The sequence below is a fragment of the Mesocricetus auratus genome, unplaced genomic scaffold (genome assembly GCF_017639785.1).
Source record: "Mesocricetus auratus isolate SY011 unplaced genomic scaffold, BCM_Maur_2.0 Super-Scaffold_100018, whole genome shotgun sequence".
Classification (NCBI taxonomy): Eukaryota; Metazoa; Chordata; class Mammalia; order Rodentia; family Cricetidae; genus Mesocricetus; species Mesocricetus auratus.
Window position 1 is genome coordinate 23056272 of NW_024429199.1, and position 18098 is coordinate 23074369.

Sequence of the window (18098 nt, forward strand, 5' to 3'; positions counted from 1 at the left end):
AAATGGCTTTCTGGTTCAAGCTCCTATTTAATCACAACGTTGGAGCACTTTCGGGAAAGACTAAAATGCCAATAGATAGCAGGTGGGGAAAAATGAGTAAAAGGTTACTTTTATTTCACCTAGAGGTTTTTTGGTTTTGTCTCTCTCTCTCTCTCTTTTTTTTTTCTCACAGAAACCTTTAAAGTTGCCATCCTGTTTTTGAATGGAAATCCGTGAAGTTTAAAACCGTCAAGGCTGAAGGCAATGGCAAGCAACTTCTCCCCTTCAGCGTCTTTGGAGCTCTGCTACGAAAATGTGAATGGATCCTGCATCAAAAGCGCTTATTCCCCCGGTCCCCGAGTGGTCCTCTACATGGTCCTTGGTTTGGGAGCCGTGCTGGCAGTGTTTGGAAACTTACTGGTCATTATCGCTATCCTCCACTTTAAACAGCTACACACACCTACGAACTTTCTGGTGGCTTCCCTGGCCTGTGCTGACTTCTTGGTAGGGGTGACAGTGATGCCCTTCAGCACCGTGAGGTCTGTGGAGAGCTGCTGGTACTTTGGGGAGAGTTACTGTAAGTTCCACACTTGTTTCGACACCTCCTTCTGTTTCGCGTCTCTATTTCATTTATGCTTCATCTCCATTGACAGGTACATTGCAGTCACAGACCCGCTGACTTACCCGGCCAAGTTCACCGTATCGGTTTCTGGAATATGCATTGCTCTCTCTTGGTTCTTTTCTGTTACATACAGCTTTTCTATCTTCTACACAGGAGCCAACGAAGAAGGGATCGAGGAATTAGTGATTGCTCTGACCTGCGTGGGAGGCTGTCAGGCTCCCCTGAATCAAAATTGGGTGTTACTTTGCTTCCTTTTATTCTTTCTGCCCGCTGTTGTCATGGCGTTTCTGTATGGTAGGATATTTTTGGTGGCGAAGCACCAGGCTAGGAAGATAGAGAGCACAGCCAATCAAGCTCAGGCCTCCTCAGAGAGCTTCAAGGAAAGAGTAGCCAAAAGAGAGAGGAAGGCTGCCAAAACTTTGGGGATTGCTATGGCAGCTTTCCTCATGTCTTGGCTGCCATACATCATCGATGCCGCGATTGATGCCTACATGAACTTCATAACACCCCCCTATGTCTATGAGATATTAGTGTGGTGTGTTTATTACAATTCAGCCATGAACCCCTTGATATACGCCTTTTTTTATCCTTGGTTTCGGAAGGCAATAAAACTTATTGTGAGTGGCAAAGTCTTCAGGGGTGATTCATGCACAACTAATTTGTTCTCTGAAGAGGCAGATGTAGGTTAAAAAGACCACTGCAGAGATCTAAAAGTTGGCTTGGGTTGAAGGTCAGAGACAAAATAAACTCTCCTATCTAGGGAGACCCCATAATCACTCACCCAGTAGGAGGTCTGACGTTCAAGGATGGTTCCGAAGCATTTTCTTTTTCACATGTCTGTGCATCTTAGGACTGAGTGACGTGGTCAGATCTGTTAATTCTTCCAGTGCCGTGTGCTCCTTAATTCTTTTTGCTTTGCTCTGAAATTTCTGCTTGTTTCTTCAAGTAATTGGAAGCACTGCCCTTTCTTCCCTACCCATGATGAGTATTCAGATGTTGACAATCAGACAGAGCAGAGAAGCTCTTGGGAATTTGGAGTTAGGTTTTCAGGAGACAAAGCCATCTTTAACATACATCATGCATAAGAAGTAAATATAGTTACAAATCCTCGAAATGTTTAATTTTAACCTTAAAGAACTTTACAGTGAGCTGGAATGTAGAACCTCTGATTGGTGGAAAGGCATGTCTCTTCCTCCCCATTTCAGAGACAGGCTCACAAGGAATATGACTTTAAGGGAACATACTTTATTATTGAAACATTTGTATATGAAGAAGAAGATAGTCTGTCTACTTGGGGTGTTAGTTTGTCTAGTTTTTGTTTGTTTTGAGATGTGGTTTATCTATGTAGCCTGGGCTGGCAGAGCATTTGCTATGTAGACCAGGCTGACCTTGGACTCAAAGAGACCTACCTGCATCTTTACTTATTTAGAATTTGAAGTAAAATGCGAATTTTATTTTATTAAATGTTAATTCAAATGAGTGTGTTTTAATCTTGGAGGTCTTTCTTTGAGTAAAAGACAGCACTTTTGGTGCTGAAACACATAAAAACAGAGTGGACCAAGGATTTTTTTAACACAACAAAGGCTCAAACAGATATTTACTCCAGGAACAGTCCCTGCTTTCTACTGTTATACATTTCTCGATCAACACGAGTCTAATTCCTTTTTATTAAAACATATGTTGTACATTTCAAGGTACAGTGAGAACCTGAAAACAACAAGTGACAAGAACGCCCCACTTCTCACGTCCCTGAACGATGCTCTTAAATCTTTGTTGACGTAGCTGACTGCACAGGCGATTCTGTAATAAGCTTGTTACAGAATGAAATGGTTCTGAGCAAGCAGTTCCAGAAGCGTTCCTTAGGAATACCTGCTGTGTTCCTTAGAGATGAGCTAGTTTGGAGACACTTCACAGAAAACTTAAGTCCCGTTTGTGTGCCGGTAGATTTTAAATCGAGCTAAGAGTGTAGCAGAAAGAGGATAAGAGGAACATGAACCCTCCCAGCAAGGCACCTGGCTGTGGTTCACAAAGCAACCACAAGCCCTGGCTCTGCTGATCACCTTTCTAGGGATCGCTGTTAAGCTCCTGTGTTCTCACTTCTTCAGAAACAACTCAAAGCTGTGTCCTCTGAACTGTGCATCAGATTTCTTTCCTTCAACTGCAAATGTAAATGCTGTATTAACACTTGTACGTAGTAAAGAAAACCATCTGAAGCAATTGAAAGTAATCAATTCCATGCTGTTCATTTTTAGCTCATTTTTTTACTCTTTTATTACTACAAAAGTAATAAATCCCAACCAGTGATGCTTCCAAATTCTTCCCCACATTACTAAGTGGGGAATGTACTCCCAACCATCTGTCTTACTTATTTCTGCATTCTTTATGTCCTTCCATAAAGGAAGCATTCTTGTAAAGCTCTGTGTCTATTTCCTCAATATCAGTCAGTCTGTTAGCATAGATCCATCCTCTCCAATGACACACTGATTCTTAGAAATCAGCCGTAACCCTCTTAGCCAGTTGCAGATCGAGACCCTGCAGAATCATGGCTCTGTTCAGAACCAGACCCATGGGAGAGAGAAGTAAGCTCTGCTGTCTAATACTCACTATATCTGGGACATGTGGCTCAACTTGGTGTTTCAACCTGGTGAGCCTGAATTACTAGCTTTATCCAACGAAAAGGTCCCAGACTATTACAAAGACTAATTAGTCCACTTAAACCATGGTGTAGGTATGAAAATAATATGCCCTCATATACAAAGATTATTATTAAAATACAAGTTTAATTTTATTGATCAAATATAAATCTTCTGTAGAGTGTTACTTAACTCACAATAGCTTTTGCTCACATGTGTTTTCGCAGGTTGATACTTAGAATGACAACTAAATTATATAAAGATCTGTGTATTTTTTAAAATCATGTTTAAAAGAAGTGCTCAGACATGTTATAGAAACTATCAGCAATCGGACAATTTCTGTCGGTGACGGTCAAGATTATAGTAACCTTTCCAGTTATTTAGTGGTAAAGCTATCAATAGTTAATCAGTAACCAAATATAGACACAGCAACACTGGACTGGAGCTATAGAACAGTAATAGAGTGCTTGCCTAGCATGTGTGAGGCCATGGATTTCATTCCCAGCACAGGAAGAATGAGTGCATGAATGAATGGGTAAATGAATGAATGACAAACCATCATCCACCTAGAGCACTAAGAACTACCAATGTGACTGAACACTGCTATAATAGAGTTTTACATTGGTTACCAAAGCCATAGCAAGCCTTAACTGGCTGGGTTTCATGACCTCTTTATTTTTTACAGTGTGTTGATATGCCATATTTGTTTTTATTTCACTCTAATGTCCTTGAGTCAGTTTTACTCTTACACATTTGAAGATCAACCTCAAAGAATTACATTTCTCACTGTTAGAATTGATTTATGTTAAAAATAGATGTTATTTTTGAGGTTTATATGCCATGATGCTAATGTGATATTAATCAATGTATCTATCATCTCTTATATTATTGTTAAAAGAATGCCTAATATTTAATTATTTAGCAAAATATCCAATAAAGTATAACAGATTTAACAATGCTTGTTTCGTACATTAACCTTCTAGATCTGTTCCTATTCTAGAGTCTTTGTGTTGTTCCTTCTTCCCAAATTTTCCTGTTTCTTCTGCCTCCATCTACCTTATTTTTTATTTGTATAAGTGTGTGTGTGTGTGTGTGTGTGTGTCTGTCTGTCTGTGTCAATGTATGCTGTGTATGTAGGTGCCTGTGAAGGCCACAAAAAGTCTTTAGGTCCCTTAGAGTTAGAGTTACAGAAGGTTGTGAACTGCCAGCTGTATGTGCTGGGAACTGAACTCAGGCCCTCTCGAAGAGCAGCAATGGCTCTTATTGCTCAGACACTTCTCCAGTTGTCATTTGCTATACTTAAAAAAATTGTTATAATACTTAAACAATAGCATGAAAATATTTTCCAGTTTTGGGTGGATACATTTTGAACCTCTACAAATAAAAAAATGGATGTTTACATAAAATACTAAATTGACTCACCTTTTGTTTGCTGGTAAAGTCTACACTATACTATTTGAATATTTTGAATATTTCCTTGCAATTTTTAAACTTCTAAAAATATTTTTAAATAAACAAGTTACCTGTTTTTAAATTTTCACCCATCTAATGATGGTCTGTTAGTCTTTGCCTTTTATAAACTTATATCACTTTTCATCTTTATTTAGTTTTATAAAATTTCTAATGATTAGTAGTTGAGGAAATCCCAGCACTAGTTTGTTTCTACATTAACTAAGAAAATAACAGTCAATATCTTAGAATCTGGCTGCCTGTGCTTGAAGTGCTCAAATCCGTCTACATCATTCACTGGCTTCACTTGGTTAGGGCTCCTACCATTTGTGTGGGGCAGTTATTATCTGTAAAATGGTTTTAAAAGAAAAAGTGTTCTCCATGAAGTACTGACTGTAAAGCAAAATGGACCTATAGATTCTGAGACCAAAGAAGTGATTACCCACTATAGTATAATTTGTGTTTCGCATCTTATGGATGCTGTCTGTAAGAAAAATCATTACGATGTTTTTATTCAAGAGACTTGTAATGCATGCCCAATAAAAAGACTTCAAAAATACGTCTTGCACAAAGAGTATAAAGACCAAATTTCCAAAGATAGATCATCGGGATTTCCAAATGTACAGAATAAAGATGATGTAATTACAAAATAAAATGACACTTATATGAATAGCTTGCTGTACATTCAAATTATGTGGGTTTTCAAAATCACTATTTTGTTTTTCTTATTGTTAATATTACTTTAAAAGCATTAATTAAGAAACACATTTTAGAAAGATTTTATATACTAAATTCTGAAATTATAGTATATTTTATGCACTAAATTCTGAAATTACAGCCATATCTGTTTTCAAAGTCAGTGCTCTACTCCTGTTGTGAACAGGTCAGGAAAAAACAAAATAAAACAAATCCAACATTTGCAGAAGTATAGGACAGAGACTATCATCTCAAGAATTACATAGGAGCTGGCTTAGATATTTTATTCAATTCAAACATACATACATATACACATAACACTAATGCCAGAGGGCAATATTGGATCATTTTATAAGACAGTTCTAACTAAGGTTAGCATTGTTCGTCATATTAAAGAAAATAAATGTGTAGGGTCCTGGAAGTGACACATGGTAGAGTAAGTTTGCAAAGACAGCAAAGCCTACTTGAAAGTCCCTGAGCTGCTGAGTCTCTCCTTTGACTTTTGTCTTTTCTCTTAAGGGACCCTACATCCAGGCTACTGTCAACATATTTGTGTTGTGTCCTTTCCCTCATTAATATGAACTTCTAAACAATAACTATTTGCTAAATGAATTATTCATATAACGTGATTTAAAAAAAAAAACACTATTTCCAGAGGAGTTCCCTTCTGAGATGGTAGTGAACGCAAGTGCTAGAGAAATTTTAGAGACCATTCAGAGTTAGCTTCGACAGTAAATAAAATACTAAGTGAGTTCTAGGAAGGGAAATTAAATCAGTGAGGGGGAAAGTACTGGGGCTGACATCAACAAAACCAACATTTCACCTTTTGGGAAGAGTTGCCATCTTTGTGTTCATTTAAGGCCATGCTGAGCAAGTCTAAAATGTAACTGTCCATTTGGGTGCACATCAACAGAAGACAGCAGCTCTTGACAAACCCACCTTGAAATATGAGGTGAAGGGGGAGCAGTGGGGGCAATAACATGAGCTCTGACCTCATGAAGCTCCTATGGGCCCACCAGCCTGCTTATGCCTGACCTCAGATGGCTAATTGCCATTGAATGATCCAGTAAGACCTAGCTTACAATGGACAGTGTCAGACACCGAGTGATCACTTAATGTTACAGGTCAAAGGTTGTGTCACCATTGCAGTTCAATAGGATGCAAAGAACTGTCTTTCGAAACAGTGTTTTAGTCCACCATTACAGATAGTGTGGCTTTGCTTCAGAACTATCAAGGGTTCCCTTCTTCATCCCAGTACACATCATCTGCACAACTTCTCTACAACTGACATCTCTAACAACACAAGGTCACCAGTTACTCTGGCTTTTTACCACAGTGCCATCCAACCACAGGACATTCTCTTCCCCTCAGCTCCAGAGAGAGCTGGTCAGAATGATACTCCCAATTGTGGGATATTTCACTTGAGATCATGAAGAAATCTACCAGCCACTAAGCTTCTCTTTGATATATAGAGATACAAGATGCAGTCCATTTGACCTTTCCTTTAAGTGGGATATCTTTGACTAATGAAGTATAAAAGCTCCGAATCTTTATATGGACTGTCTATAAATTTACAGGAAACCTTCACCTTGTGCTAACACTTTCAGTTTTCTAGGTACCACTTATTTCTTCCTCTCTATGCATCATCAATGAAATGGATCCACATGGTCTCTGGTAAGATGCCTGGATGATGCAGTTCCCCGTTGCATGTTCCTGTTTTGGTGTTTATTTTATTTGTTCTATTTTAAAATTACATTTCATTATATGTTTTGAGTTTTTGTATGACTTATTATTTGAAATGAAAACATTATTCAGTTTTGATTTAACTTTATTTCCACTCCCTCTAAAAGTATGCATTGCTGCCTGGTAGTTTTTAATTGTCTCCATCCAGTTGTGAAAGTCCCCACATGACAGTCATACTCTGAAATATGCTGTGGATTCTTACTCAGAACAAATTGGAAATGTCAGTTGGTCAAGGAGTTAGACACTATGTATCTCAGCTCAGGTGAATGGTATAGAATAGTGTATAAGGCAGTATGACCAATAAGATTTTGGTGAATGAGCAACTGACCATTTCATGCCACACAATTAATGGGTAAGTTAATTCCAAACATTTTAGTATCTTTGCCCTGAAGAGACTATATTTCTCTTTCCAAGTTTTGAATCTACTGCTCTAGGGGGAAAAGGGGTCTTTAAAACATCTGAACTGATAATTGCTTCATTGGATAAAATATGTCTCATGCTAAGAATATTAAATGGATAGGATCATTGCTAAATACTGAACTGTGCCATTTCAGGACAGTCAAAGGAATTCTTGGTTGTGACTATCAGAAGTAATCCCACAAATTAGCAGTGTTCAGAGAAACACAATTAGTAGAACTTACTAGTAATAATTAACAATAGTGAGTGTGCTTTCCACACCTTTCACTGTAGGGATTCCTCATGCAGACTTTACAATAGATAGAGTGGATTGGCTGCCTTCCCTGGACATCTTAGAGCTTGGAAGACTATTAAAGGTGACTTGACTTGAATATGAAATTATAGAAGTCATCCTGTCTTGCAAGAAAGGAATCTATTCTCAATTACACAGGTAATTTGTTTCTGGAGAGATGAAAATTAGTATTAAGTTTGTCAGGGGTTAGCAATGAAGCTTAATATAATAATAGAAATAATGAATTCTGTGACTGAAGTTGGAGAAATTGATTTTTTGACTTTTTAATGTCCTCATTTCCTTATAATGAAAATAGGAAAGGGGGTTATAATCTTAGGCAATGTTTAAAATCAATTTTTCAGATATGGAGCTCCAATTCTTTAATTTTAGATCTCATAATTACTGTTGTCTTCCACCAGGTCAGAAATCCCTCAGGCACCACAAGGCAGACTCATGACCAGCAACTTTTCCCAACCAGCCCTGCAGCTCTGCTATGAGAACATGAATGGATCCTGCATTAAAACCCCTTACTCACCAGGGGCCAGGGTCATCCGGTACATGGTCTTTGGCTTTGGGGCTGTGCTGGCAGTGTGTGGGAACCTCCTGGTGGTGATTTCAGTTCTCCATTTCAAGCAGCTGCACTCTCCAGCCAATTTCCTCATTGCCTCTCTGGCCAGCGCTGACTTTTTGGTGGGTATCTCTGTGATGCCCTTCAGCATGGTCAGGTCCATCGAGAGCTGTTGGTACTTTGGAGACAAATTTTGTAGTCTACACAGTTGCTGGGATGCGGCATTTTGCTATTCTTCTCTCTTCCACCTGTGTTTCATCTCCATCGACAGGTACATCGCTGTCACTGACCCTCTGGTCTATCCCACCAAGTTCACCGTGTCTGTGTCAGGAATTTGCATCAGCATCTCCTGGATTCTGCCTCTGGTGTACAGTAGTGCTGTATTCTACACAGGCATCAGTGCTAAGGGGATGGAAAGCTTAGTGAGTGCTCTCAACTGTGTAGGGGGCTGCCAGATTGTTGTCAATCAAGACTGGGTTTTGATAAGTTTTCTTTTGTTCTTCGTACCCACCCTTGTTATGATCATTCTCTACAGCAAAATTTTCTTGATAGCTAAACAGCAAGCAATAAGAATCGAAACCACTATAAGTGGCAACAGAAGAGAATCATCATAGGAGAGTTACAAAGCCAGAGTGGCCAAGAGAGAGAGGAAGGCTGCAAAAACCTTGGGGGTTGCTGTGGTGGCATTTGTGATCTCATGGTTACCATATGCAATGGATGCACTGATTGATGCTTTTATGGGTTTCATCACTCCTGCTTACATCTATGAAATTTGTTGCTGGGGTACATATTACAACTCAGCCATGAATCCTTTGATATATGCTTTGTTTTACCCTTGGTTTAGAAAAGCCATAAGGCTTATTTTAAGTGGGAAAATTTTAAAGAGACATTCTTCAACTACAGGTTTGTTTTCAGAATAAGCAATAATGTCAAATTCAAAAAACATGTTAAGGCACAAAATGATGAAACAGTGATGGAACTAAATGTAAGAAACAACTCCTTGAAAATTAGGGAAATAGAACATTTTTTTTTAGTCAGGAGAAAAGTCATGGCAAAGTTAAGTCATTAAACTGTTGTGACAAACCAGTACCTGTCCACTATGTGTCACCAATGTCAATGTTGTTGAACATGCATTTCTGTCTCTCAGTGAATTGAATTTTTTATCTCATTTTGGGTGTTTATCAAGTAATCTTTATTCCTTTGCCTTTTGCAATGCTGCATCGTGTTTCTATAATTGTTAGAACAAAATATCATAAACCAGCTGGCTTCTACACAGCTACGTACTGTCTATCTTAAAGCTGAGAGCCAGGAAATCCAAAGATCAAGTCACAGCAGAAATGACTTCTGAGGAAGTCTACCCTCAGATTGAAGACTCCTCTTGCTCCTTGTCAGCATCCTCATCTCTTTCTATAGGGTCATCAGAAACCTTAGATTAAGGTATATCTTAAATTACTCATTTTAACTCAATAGTCTCTTAAGGAAGGAGTACTATAAGGTAGGACTTCTTCATACAAATAAATCTGAGGTAACATGAAGCAACTATAATAGACCCAGCCAACCATAATGACATGGCTCATGTAATTTTCTCACAACTCTTCTATGGCATCTTCTTTCAACATTTTTCACCTCTCAGGATGTGAAGAAGTGTGGAGTCCTCCTGTGTCCAACAGAGGACAGAATCTTGGAACATTCACAATGTGTTAGGACTGGTATTTAATAAGATAGACACTTTCCAGAAAGTGGGAAAATCTTCCACTGAAAGGAAAAGCTGAGAAAGAGAAATATAGTATGGAAGCTGAACAGGGTGGGATTCTTCAGAGAAGGAAGAGTATTAGCAAGAAACAAGGGAAGGTGATGTAGAAGAGGGATGAATTAGAATAAAGTATAGTGGGTTGTATATCCATAGACATATAATTCAATAGCAAAACTATCATAATGAAACCCATCACTTTGTATGTCAACTTAAAATTTCTTAATGAAACACTGTATCTGTAAATACATGCAGCACTATTTGTCAATTAAAAATAAAAGTATTTTTCAAAATAATATAAAGCTTTAAAAAAAGCAGGACCAGTGTCTAGAGTCAACTGAGAATGAAGTATCAGTTATCGCTGGAAAGTATCATTTGAAAGCATACATAATTCACTTCTGCATTTTTCTTCAATAGTTTTCTCACCTAAAAAGAATATGTAAGTTTTGCATATATGTATTTTCACATATATTTATTTTTTACATAGTATTACTAATACTACCTCACTGTATATAACTTGGCCACTATATAGTAAAATGTCAGTTATGTACAATAAGATATTAGTAACAATATGTGAAATTAAAAGCTATATCATTCTGTGTCAAAAGTTGTGTAAATGTAGTCTCAAAATATTCTATAATGATACTACACTACCCTCCCTTTTTCAGGTCTAATGTGAGTGACTAAGCACCTACCAGTCATTAGGGACATAACTTTAGTAGTCTGACATATGAAACAAATCCTGCTTCTTTCTGTTCTTCAAAATTTCATAAATGAAGCCATGTTCTTACTTCAGATCCTGGCAACCTGAGCACATGACTTTTTTTACATCCCATAATAAAAGATAGGATTGATACCTTTACACGTAGTAGAAGCAACTTCTGGCTGTTCTTTGGCAAACCTGAATTGACAGCATTGTTGCCCTTGTGCACTGAGGTCATTAACTGAAGTGAGAGACAATGATCTCAAACACTGTTGCCCCACAATGGTGAACATGACAGCTGTATGGCCATGGGGCCGGTCAGTTTTCGGTGTGGAGACACTGGAGAAAGTGTGGTTACATTACTTAGAATCATGCTTAAGTTAATATTTGGCTTTTAACATCCACTCACTATGGAGCCCAGGCTGGCCTTATTCTGAGGTGATCGTCTACTCCCAAATTCTGGGTACCTGGGGTTCTTGAGTCTTGTGTGGAGGTATTTGATGGGGACATTATATATAGGGCTGAGGATTTTGTGGTCTCTTACTCTCTGCATATTATCTGGGTGTGGGTCTCTGTATTTGTTCCCATCTGCTGCAAGAGGAAGCTTCTCTGATGATGGCTGAGCAAGATACTATAAGTATAGTTTTTGAGTATAGAAGAATGCCATTAGGAGTCATTTTGTTGCTGTGTTCCTTTAGTAGAGCAGTAGAATTTGGGTTTTTCTTAGGTCTATGGGTCATCTAGTCTCAGCTCCTTAGCTACCCAAGCAGTGTCACATGTAGGTTCCATCATCTCATAGAGTGGGCCTTAAGTCAAATCAGATATTGGTTGGTGACAAGCTTGATACCACATTTGCACAGCCTGTATTTCATGTAGGTCACCACTGTAGACTACAGGGTTTGTAGTTGGGTTGGAGTTTACTTTTCTCCTTTGGTACTTTACAGAGTCTTTTCCAGTATCAAGATCACCAGTCTAGAAGGGTGGAGGCTCTAGTTAGGCATCAGCTCGACTTCTTCATGTTCAGTGAATCATGTAGGTGTTGCTTCAGCAATAGGACCTTGCCATCAATTTGTGGAGAGCAGCATAGAGCCTTAGTAACAATGTGGGTTGTTTAAGGGTTACCCTAATACCCCTTTGGCCAACAACTCAATTAGATGTAGCCCATTCCCAGTACTGGGAGCTTTGTTTGGTGAGAAGAAATGTCCAGTTGGAGCTTTGTCTCCTCATTACTTAGCAGTTTCATTTAGATTGCTTTAATATATGTAGATATTTTAAGAAACTTATACTATGTTGTTTCCATATGACCCTCAAATGACCCTTGACTTTAACTGTCTCTCCCTGTATTCCCTCTCTCATTCTTCCCTTCCCTCCCTTTCCCTTCTCTACCCTTTTCTTCCCTTCCCTTCCCTGGCTGATCCTCCCATTCCAGAACCCCACCCCATACATCTATTGCTACCTGTTCTATTTCCCTTTCCCAGGGAGATCTTTGCATCCTCCCTAGTCTTATTGACGATTTATGTCTCTTCTTCTGTATATACAGACGATTTGCCCATTCCTGATTGAATCAACTTGGTTTTTCAGTTGTTAGCTCTTTTGTATTCTTATATATTTATCAGATAAATAGCAGGAAAAAATAGTCTCACATTTTGTAAGCTGTTTTCTCATTTATGTATTTTGCTATGCAGTCTTTTTAATTTAATGTAAACCGACTCATCAAATCATCTCGTCCTTCTTTCCCCTTTTCTCTTTTCCTAACAGAGCATTTATGTTTAACCCAAACTGTTTTCAATTTACTGTCCCAGTCTCCACACTATTGCACCTACAGGTGTGTCACAATACCCAAACAGAATTTTTATACAATGTTTGTAAGTGAGAAAGTGCTTTTATTTTTCTTTCTTGCATTGTCTCTATTGAATTCTTCCACTGAGGCTATTCTACATAAATCACTAGAATTTAAGTAGAAATTATCAAACATAAATTCTGTTTATTCACATCTTACAATTCAGAGACTTCACTTTTCGGTGGTTTAGGATATACAGTGGCTAGGCTTCTTGGGAAACTTTCACCAACTACTAGGACAGCCTCGTTTATATAAGCTATACTCCAGCCCATGCAGTGTGACCTGTGAACATGACTGGGGACAACAGGGGATTAAGACAGACAAAAGTAACACAGCCAAAGCTGGTAATTAATTGAGTGGACCATAGATTATTTGATAGAGATGCACCAGTAGCCTGAAAACTCAGCGTGTTTATTATATACTGTAAGAACCAGTAGGTAAGCTAGCCAGTCTCTGAAAGTGGAGTTTCTGTGGGTGTCGGGGTTCATAAGAATGGCTTCACTTCATCTTGACTTAAGGTTAGAGAGTTCAAAACTATCCTTACTCTTCCAGGGTAAAACTCATAGGACCTAAGGTCTAAGGCGTGGCTATTGTAGGATGTTTGGTTTTAGGCGTGGATGTCTTATCTAAATAACAAGAGACTTGGTCTAGATGCAGTTACTCTTAACCCTTAAGGCCAGATAATGAGATATTTAGTCTAAGGCGTGGTTACTAAATATTTGGAGAATTAAGGAAGAAGGTCTTTTTCTTCCTTATATCATGATAAAGAAATCTTTTGCCATTTCCCCCTTTTTGATTTGGGTATATCAGAATGTTAAAGGATAAACTTGGCACGTTCAGTGTTCACTAGATTTCCCTTCTGACTCTATTCTTGTCTCTGTCTCTTCCTTAGTATCTTAGTGTCCACACTCCCCCTCTCAGATACGAACCAGGCAAGTCAGCTGGCTCCAATTGAAGCCCCCAAATACGGGTTGCTACATGTGGGGAGCAGTCTCCAGCTGCAGTCATCTGGGATGAAGAAACTGCATTTGGTGCAGCTGTGCTGGACACTTTCTGCACAAACTGTCAGCATCCATTCTCACAAGATGGATTTTCTGTTTCCATGGGACTAAAGCATTGGCCTCTGTGGCATGGCTAACTGTATTTGGAGGAGAAGAGGGAGGGGAAACTATGGCCAGGATATAAAATAAATTACAAAAAAAATAAGTGTTGAGGGGATGGGGGACACTAAGGAAAGAAGACCTTCTAAAAACAACAGGACCAATACACGTATGAATTCCCAGGGACTTCGACAGTATGCATAGGGCCTGAACAGTACTGTGTCATATGGGGTCCTAGAGCTGAAATAAGTGAACATAAGTCCCCATCCCTAACCCAGAAGCTATCTCCAGATGATAATCACTTGCAAATAAAAATTTAGTTTTTCTCCAGGTGGTGACAGTATACACTTTAATCCCAGCACTCGGGAGGCAGAGTCAGGTGGATCTCTGTGAGTTTGAGACCAGCCTGGTCTATAGAGTGAGTTTCAGGGCAGGTTCCAAAGCCACAGAGAAACCCTGTATCAAAAAATCAAAAATAAAAATAAAAATTTAGTGTTCTCTTGGGGAGTCTCACTGGAGAAACAAAAATACCCTTAAGGGTAGGCTTCATGCCCAGCAGTAGATGGCCACAGAAAACAATCTCAAAGATGTCTTCAGAGGCTCCTTGTCTCATAATGTCCTTTCAGGGCTGTCCTCTTTTAATTTTTTTTAATTTAAAAAATTATCTTATTTTTTTAATTTAATTTTATTTATGTTTTTCTTTTTCTCTCTTTTTACCAGACAGGTCCTTTGCATATATATTATGGCTTCCAGCTTAGTGTTTTGTTTCTTGGGCTCTTTTCCTGATTTTTTCATTTGTTTTGTTCAATTCCTATGTGTTAGCTTTTGTTTTGTTTATTATATTATTGCATTATATCACATTTTATTTTATTATTATTCCATAAAAGCCTGCGTTTTTAAATGGGAGACTGAAAGGGGTGGATCTGAATGAGAGGGACAATAGTGAGAAACTAGGTGTAGTAGGGGGATAGGAAACATGACCAAGATATAGTATATGAGAAAAAAATCAATTTTCAATAAAAGGAAAACATACAATTCAAAGATAAACAAAAATTCTATTTTATTAAAAGAACAAACACACACACACACACACACGCAAACATGTCTTAGTTGATTGCTAAAATAGCAGAAATTGTGCCTTTGTAAACTGCAGGGGCACAAGCAGTTACTTGTCTCCAACAATGGCCCTGCAGCTCTGCTAGGTGAATGTGAAAGGGTTCTGTGTGTAAACTCCCTATTCCTCCACATCCTGGGTTAGGGTTTGTAAGACCTCCAACTCGCTCTGCACAATCACTCATATGCTGTAGTCTGTCTGGGGAAGCTATTAAGATTGAAGTACAAGATTCATTTCTTCCCCCAAACAGATGGCCATGTTTCATAGAAAGAATTACCACCACTGTGAGCTTGGTATAAAAAAGCTCCACAGAGCCGAGCAGTGGTGGTGCATGCCTGTAATCCCAGTACTCAGGAGGCAGAAGGATCTCTGTGAGTTTGAGGCCAGCCTGACCTATAAAGCAAATTCCAGAACAGCCAGAACTTACACAGAAACCCTGTCTAGAAAAACAATTAAAAAAAAAAAGCCCTATAGGGTTTGGGAAACACAAATTTTGGGGTCTCAGTAAGAGAGTAGAGACAGGAGGCTTTCTGGTGAGAGTCAACAACTAATCTTAACATGTTCCAAACCCTTTTTAGATTTTATTTATTATGTATGCAGTGTTCTGCCTGAATGTCTGCCTGCAGGCCAGAGGAGGGCACCAGATCTCATTATAGATGGTTGTGAGCCACATGTGGCTGCTAGGACTTGAATGCAGGACCTGTGGAAGAAACAATCAGTGCTCTTAACCATCTCTGCAGCCCCTCCTCAACCCTTGTTTAGCACAGAAACTCAGGATGAAACCCAAAAGTCATCCATATACATGGGAGAGACATTCTGGATTTTCTCCGTGCCACAAATACCTGAAGCCCTAGATATAGGATCATGACTTGACTCTGACACAACCAGTTCAGAGTAAAAGTGGAGTCTGCAATGACTTCAACACTGGGAGAGGACCGTGAAGGTGTGTACTTGGAGAAGTCCTGCTTGACATTGTTTCACCAGAGGGGCAGACACAGGTGATTAGCATATGAAATCAAAAGGCAAAGAAATGAACAAAATTGGAGAACGTGTTTAAAGTCATTACCCGACATGAAAGGACTGATAGGGACGACACAGTTTTAATTCTCTAGATCAAACTATTTTGAACTTATTCCTTCTAAAAATTAATTCTTTCTCAGGGATAGGAAGATGACTGAGACAGTACACAGCTGTAAGAGCAAAAGTCTGTCCAACGTGGTTCCCAGTGTGTGTGTGTGTGTGTGTGTGTGTGTGTGTGTGTGTGCATTTACCTTCCCCCAGGAGAAATTCTCATCACTCAAACATAAAGGAAAAATTTCTTTAATCATATCTGTAGCCTATAGCTATTCCTTAAAGAAACAAAGCTTCTTTAATCAAAAATATTTCATGGCTTATGTAGGGTTAGACATTGCCATAATCTTGTGACTATGTTAGGGTGTTTTTGTTGTTGTCATTTGGATTTTTATTTTAATCCCATCTCCAGATATTTTTCCTGGAGCTGAGGAAGTTTTGTAGAAGCTGAAATATGCAGGGGTTTAGTCATATACCTTTATCTTTAGCAAGCAGAACTTGCTTTCTTGGTGACTATTGGCTGTGGTTGCTTCTCAAGGGAAAAGGCAGATGCTATCTTTGAAAATAGAGGAAGGGACAGGCAAGTTTATGGAAGCAGAAGTCAGCAGCTCAGTTTTAGCTTTGTTGCCTCAGATCATAGAGAGTTCTTTATTCTGTTTTCTTCCTCAGTAAGCTTGTTAATTGTATTTAATTAATGTTAAAGTTCGCTATTTCCCCTTCCTCCTTCACCATCATATCTAGAAAGGAGAATCTTCCAGTTTGGGGTGGGATAGCTGCTAAGTCTGAGTGACTGGAGAAAAATTTCTTACAGTGACAGCAAACCTGAAACTGACAGCCAATATTGCTGGTATACAGATATCTATACTGGCCTGTCCTTGGGGTTCTGGAAGGATACACCCTCAGCTGCAGTATTAAGAGCATCACCTGTGCACATTCACTACATTACCTGTTTTTGGGCCCTGCCGACCCCCCCTCCCCACCGCCTGCTTCTCTTGCTTCTCTGCCTGTCTCTCTTCCATTCCTCCATCCCCCCACCCTTCCTCTTCTCTTCTCCCGATCCTGTACTCAGAGGCTGGTCTCCTCTCTCTCCTCTCCCTTTCCCATTCACTTTCCCCCAATTAAAAACAATCTCCACCCAAGGTCTGTTGCATGGCATTTCTCTCTTGTGTGTCGCTTTTTTTAAAATTTATTTTTCAGTTTAAATTTAGATAAGAAACAAGGTTGCTTCACAAGTCAGTTCCAGGTCCCTCTCCCTTTCCCTCCCCTCCTCCCGTGCCCTCCCCCCACAACCCCCCCCATTATCCCCTCATTTCCCTAGGGAGGGTGAGGCCCTCCATGGGGGTGTCCATAGTTTGTCATTTCATAGAGGGCAGGGCCTAGACCCTCCCCCAAGAGTTCAGGGTGAGAGTGCACCTCACATTGTTGGATGGGAGTCCAAAGTCCATGTGTATACTCGGGATGAGTACTGATCTGCTGCCCAAGGCTCAATAGATTCCCTAGGCCTCCTCACTGACACCCACATTCTGGGAGGTCTTGATCAGTCCCATGCTGGATTCCCAGGCTGATTCCTGGGATTCAAGAGTTAACCTTTGTCAGGTCAGCTGTTTCTGGGGGTTAAACCAGCCCAGTCTTAATTCCTTTGGTCATCAGTCCTCCCTCTGTTACTGGCTTTCTTGAGTTCAGCTCAGTACTTAACCGAGGGAGTCTGCCTCTTCTTCCATCAGCCACTGAATGATGTTTCTGTTTCCCAGACTCTCTGGCCATGGGATTGTAGGCTGGCACTCCCCAGATCTATGTCTAAAATCCATATATGAGAGAGTACATGCCATGTTCCTCTTTTTGTGACTGGGTTACCTCACTCAGGATGGTTTCTTCTAGTGTCATCCATTTGCCTGCAAATCTCAGGATTCCATTGTTTTTTCTGCTGAATAGTGCTGAATTGTGTAAATGTGCCACATTTTCTCTATCCACTCCGGTTGAGGGACATCTAGGTTGCTTCCAAGTTCTGGCTATTACAAAAAATGCTGCTATGAACATAGTGGAACAGACATCTTTGTTGTATGAATGGGCGTCTTTTGGATATATGCCTAAGAGTGGAGTTGCTGGGTCTTGTGGTAGGTTTATTCCCATTTTTCTGAGGAA

At 39.4% G+C, this 18098-nt stretch overlaps 2 protein-coding genes across 2 annotated transcripts; both read left to right on the top strand.

Annotated features, from left to right (window-relative positions):
* The first annotated feature begins 243 nt into the window (after positions 1-243).
* Taar9 (trace amine associated receptor 9) lies at positions 244-1290 on the top strand. The gene has a single exon (XM_005088147.4). The coding sequence runs from the start codon at positions 244-246 to the stop codon at positions 1288-1290; it is 1047 nt and encodes a 348-aa protein (XP_005088204.1).
* A 6944-nt stretch (positions 1291-8234) lies between these two features.
* LOC101824394 (trace amine-associated receptor 8c-like) lies at positions 8235-9298 on the top strand. The gene is given in 1 exon segment (XM_013127088.3): positions 8235-9298. A coding segment is annotated over 1 exon segment (1035 nt). The 5' UTR covers positions 8235-8263.
* Positions 9299-18098: the final 8800 nt, after the last annotated feature.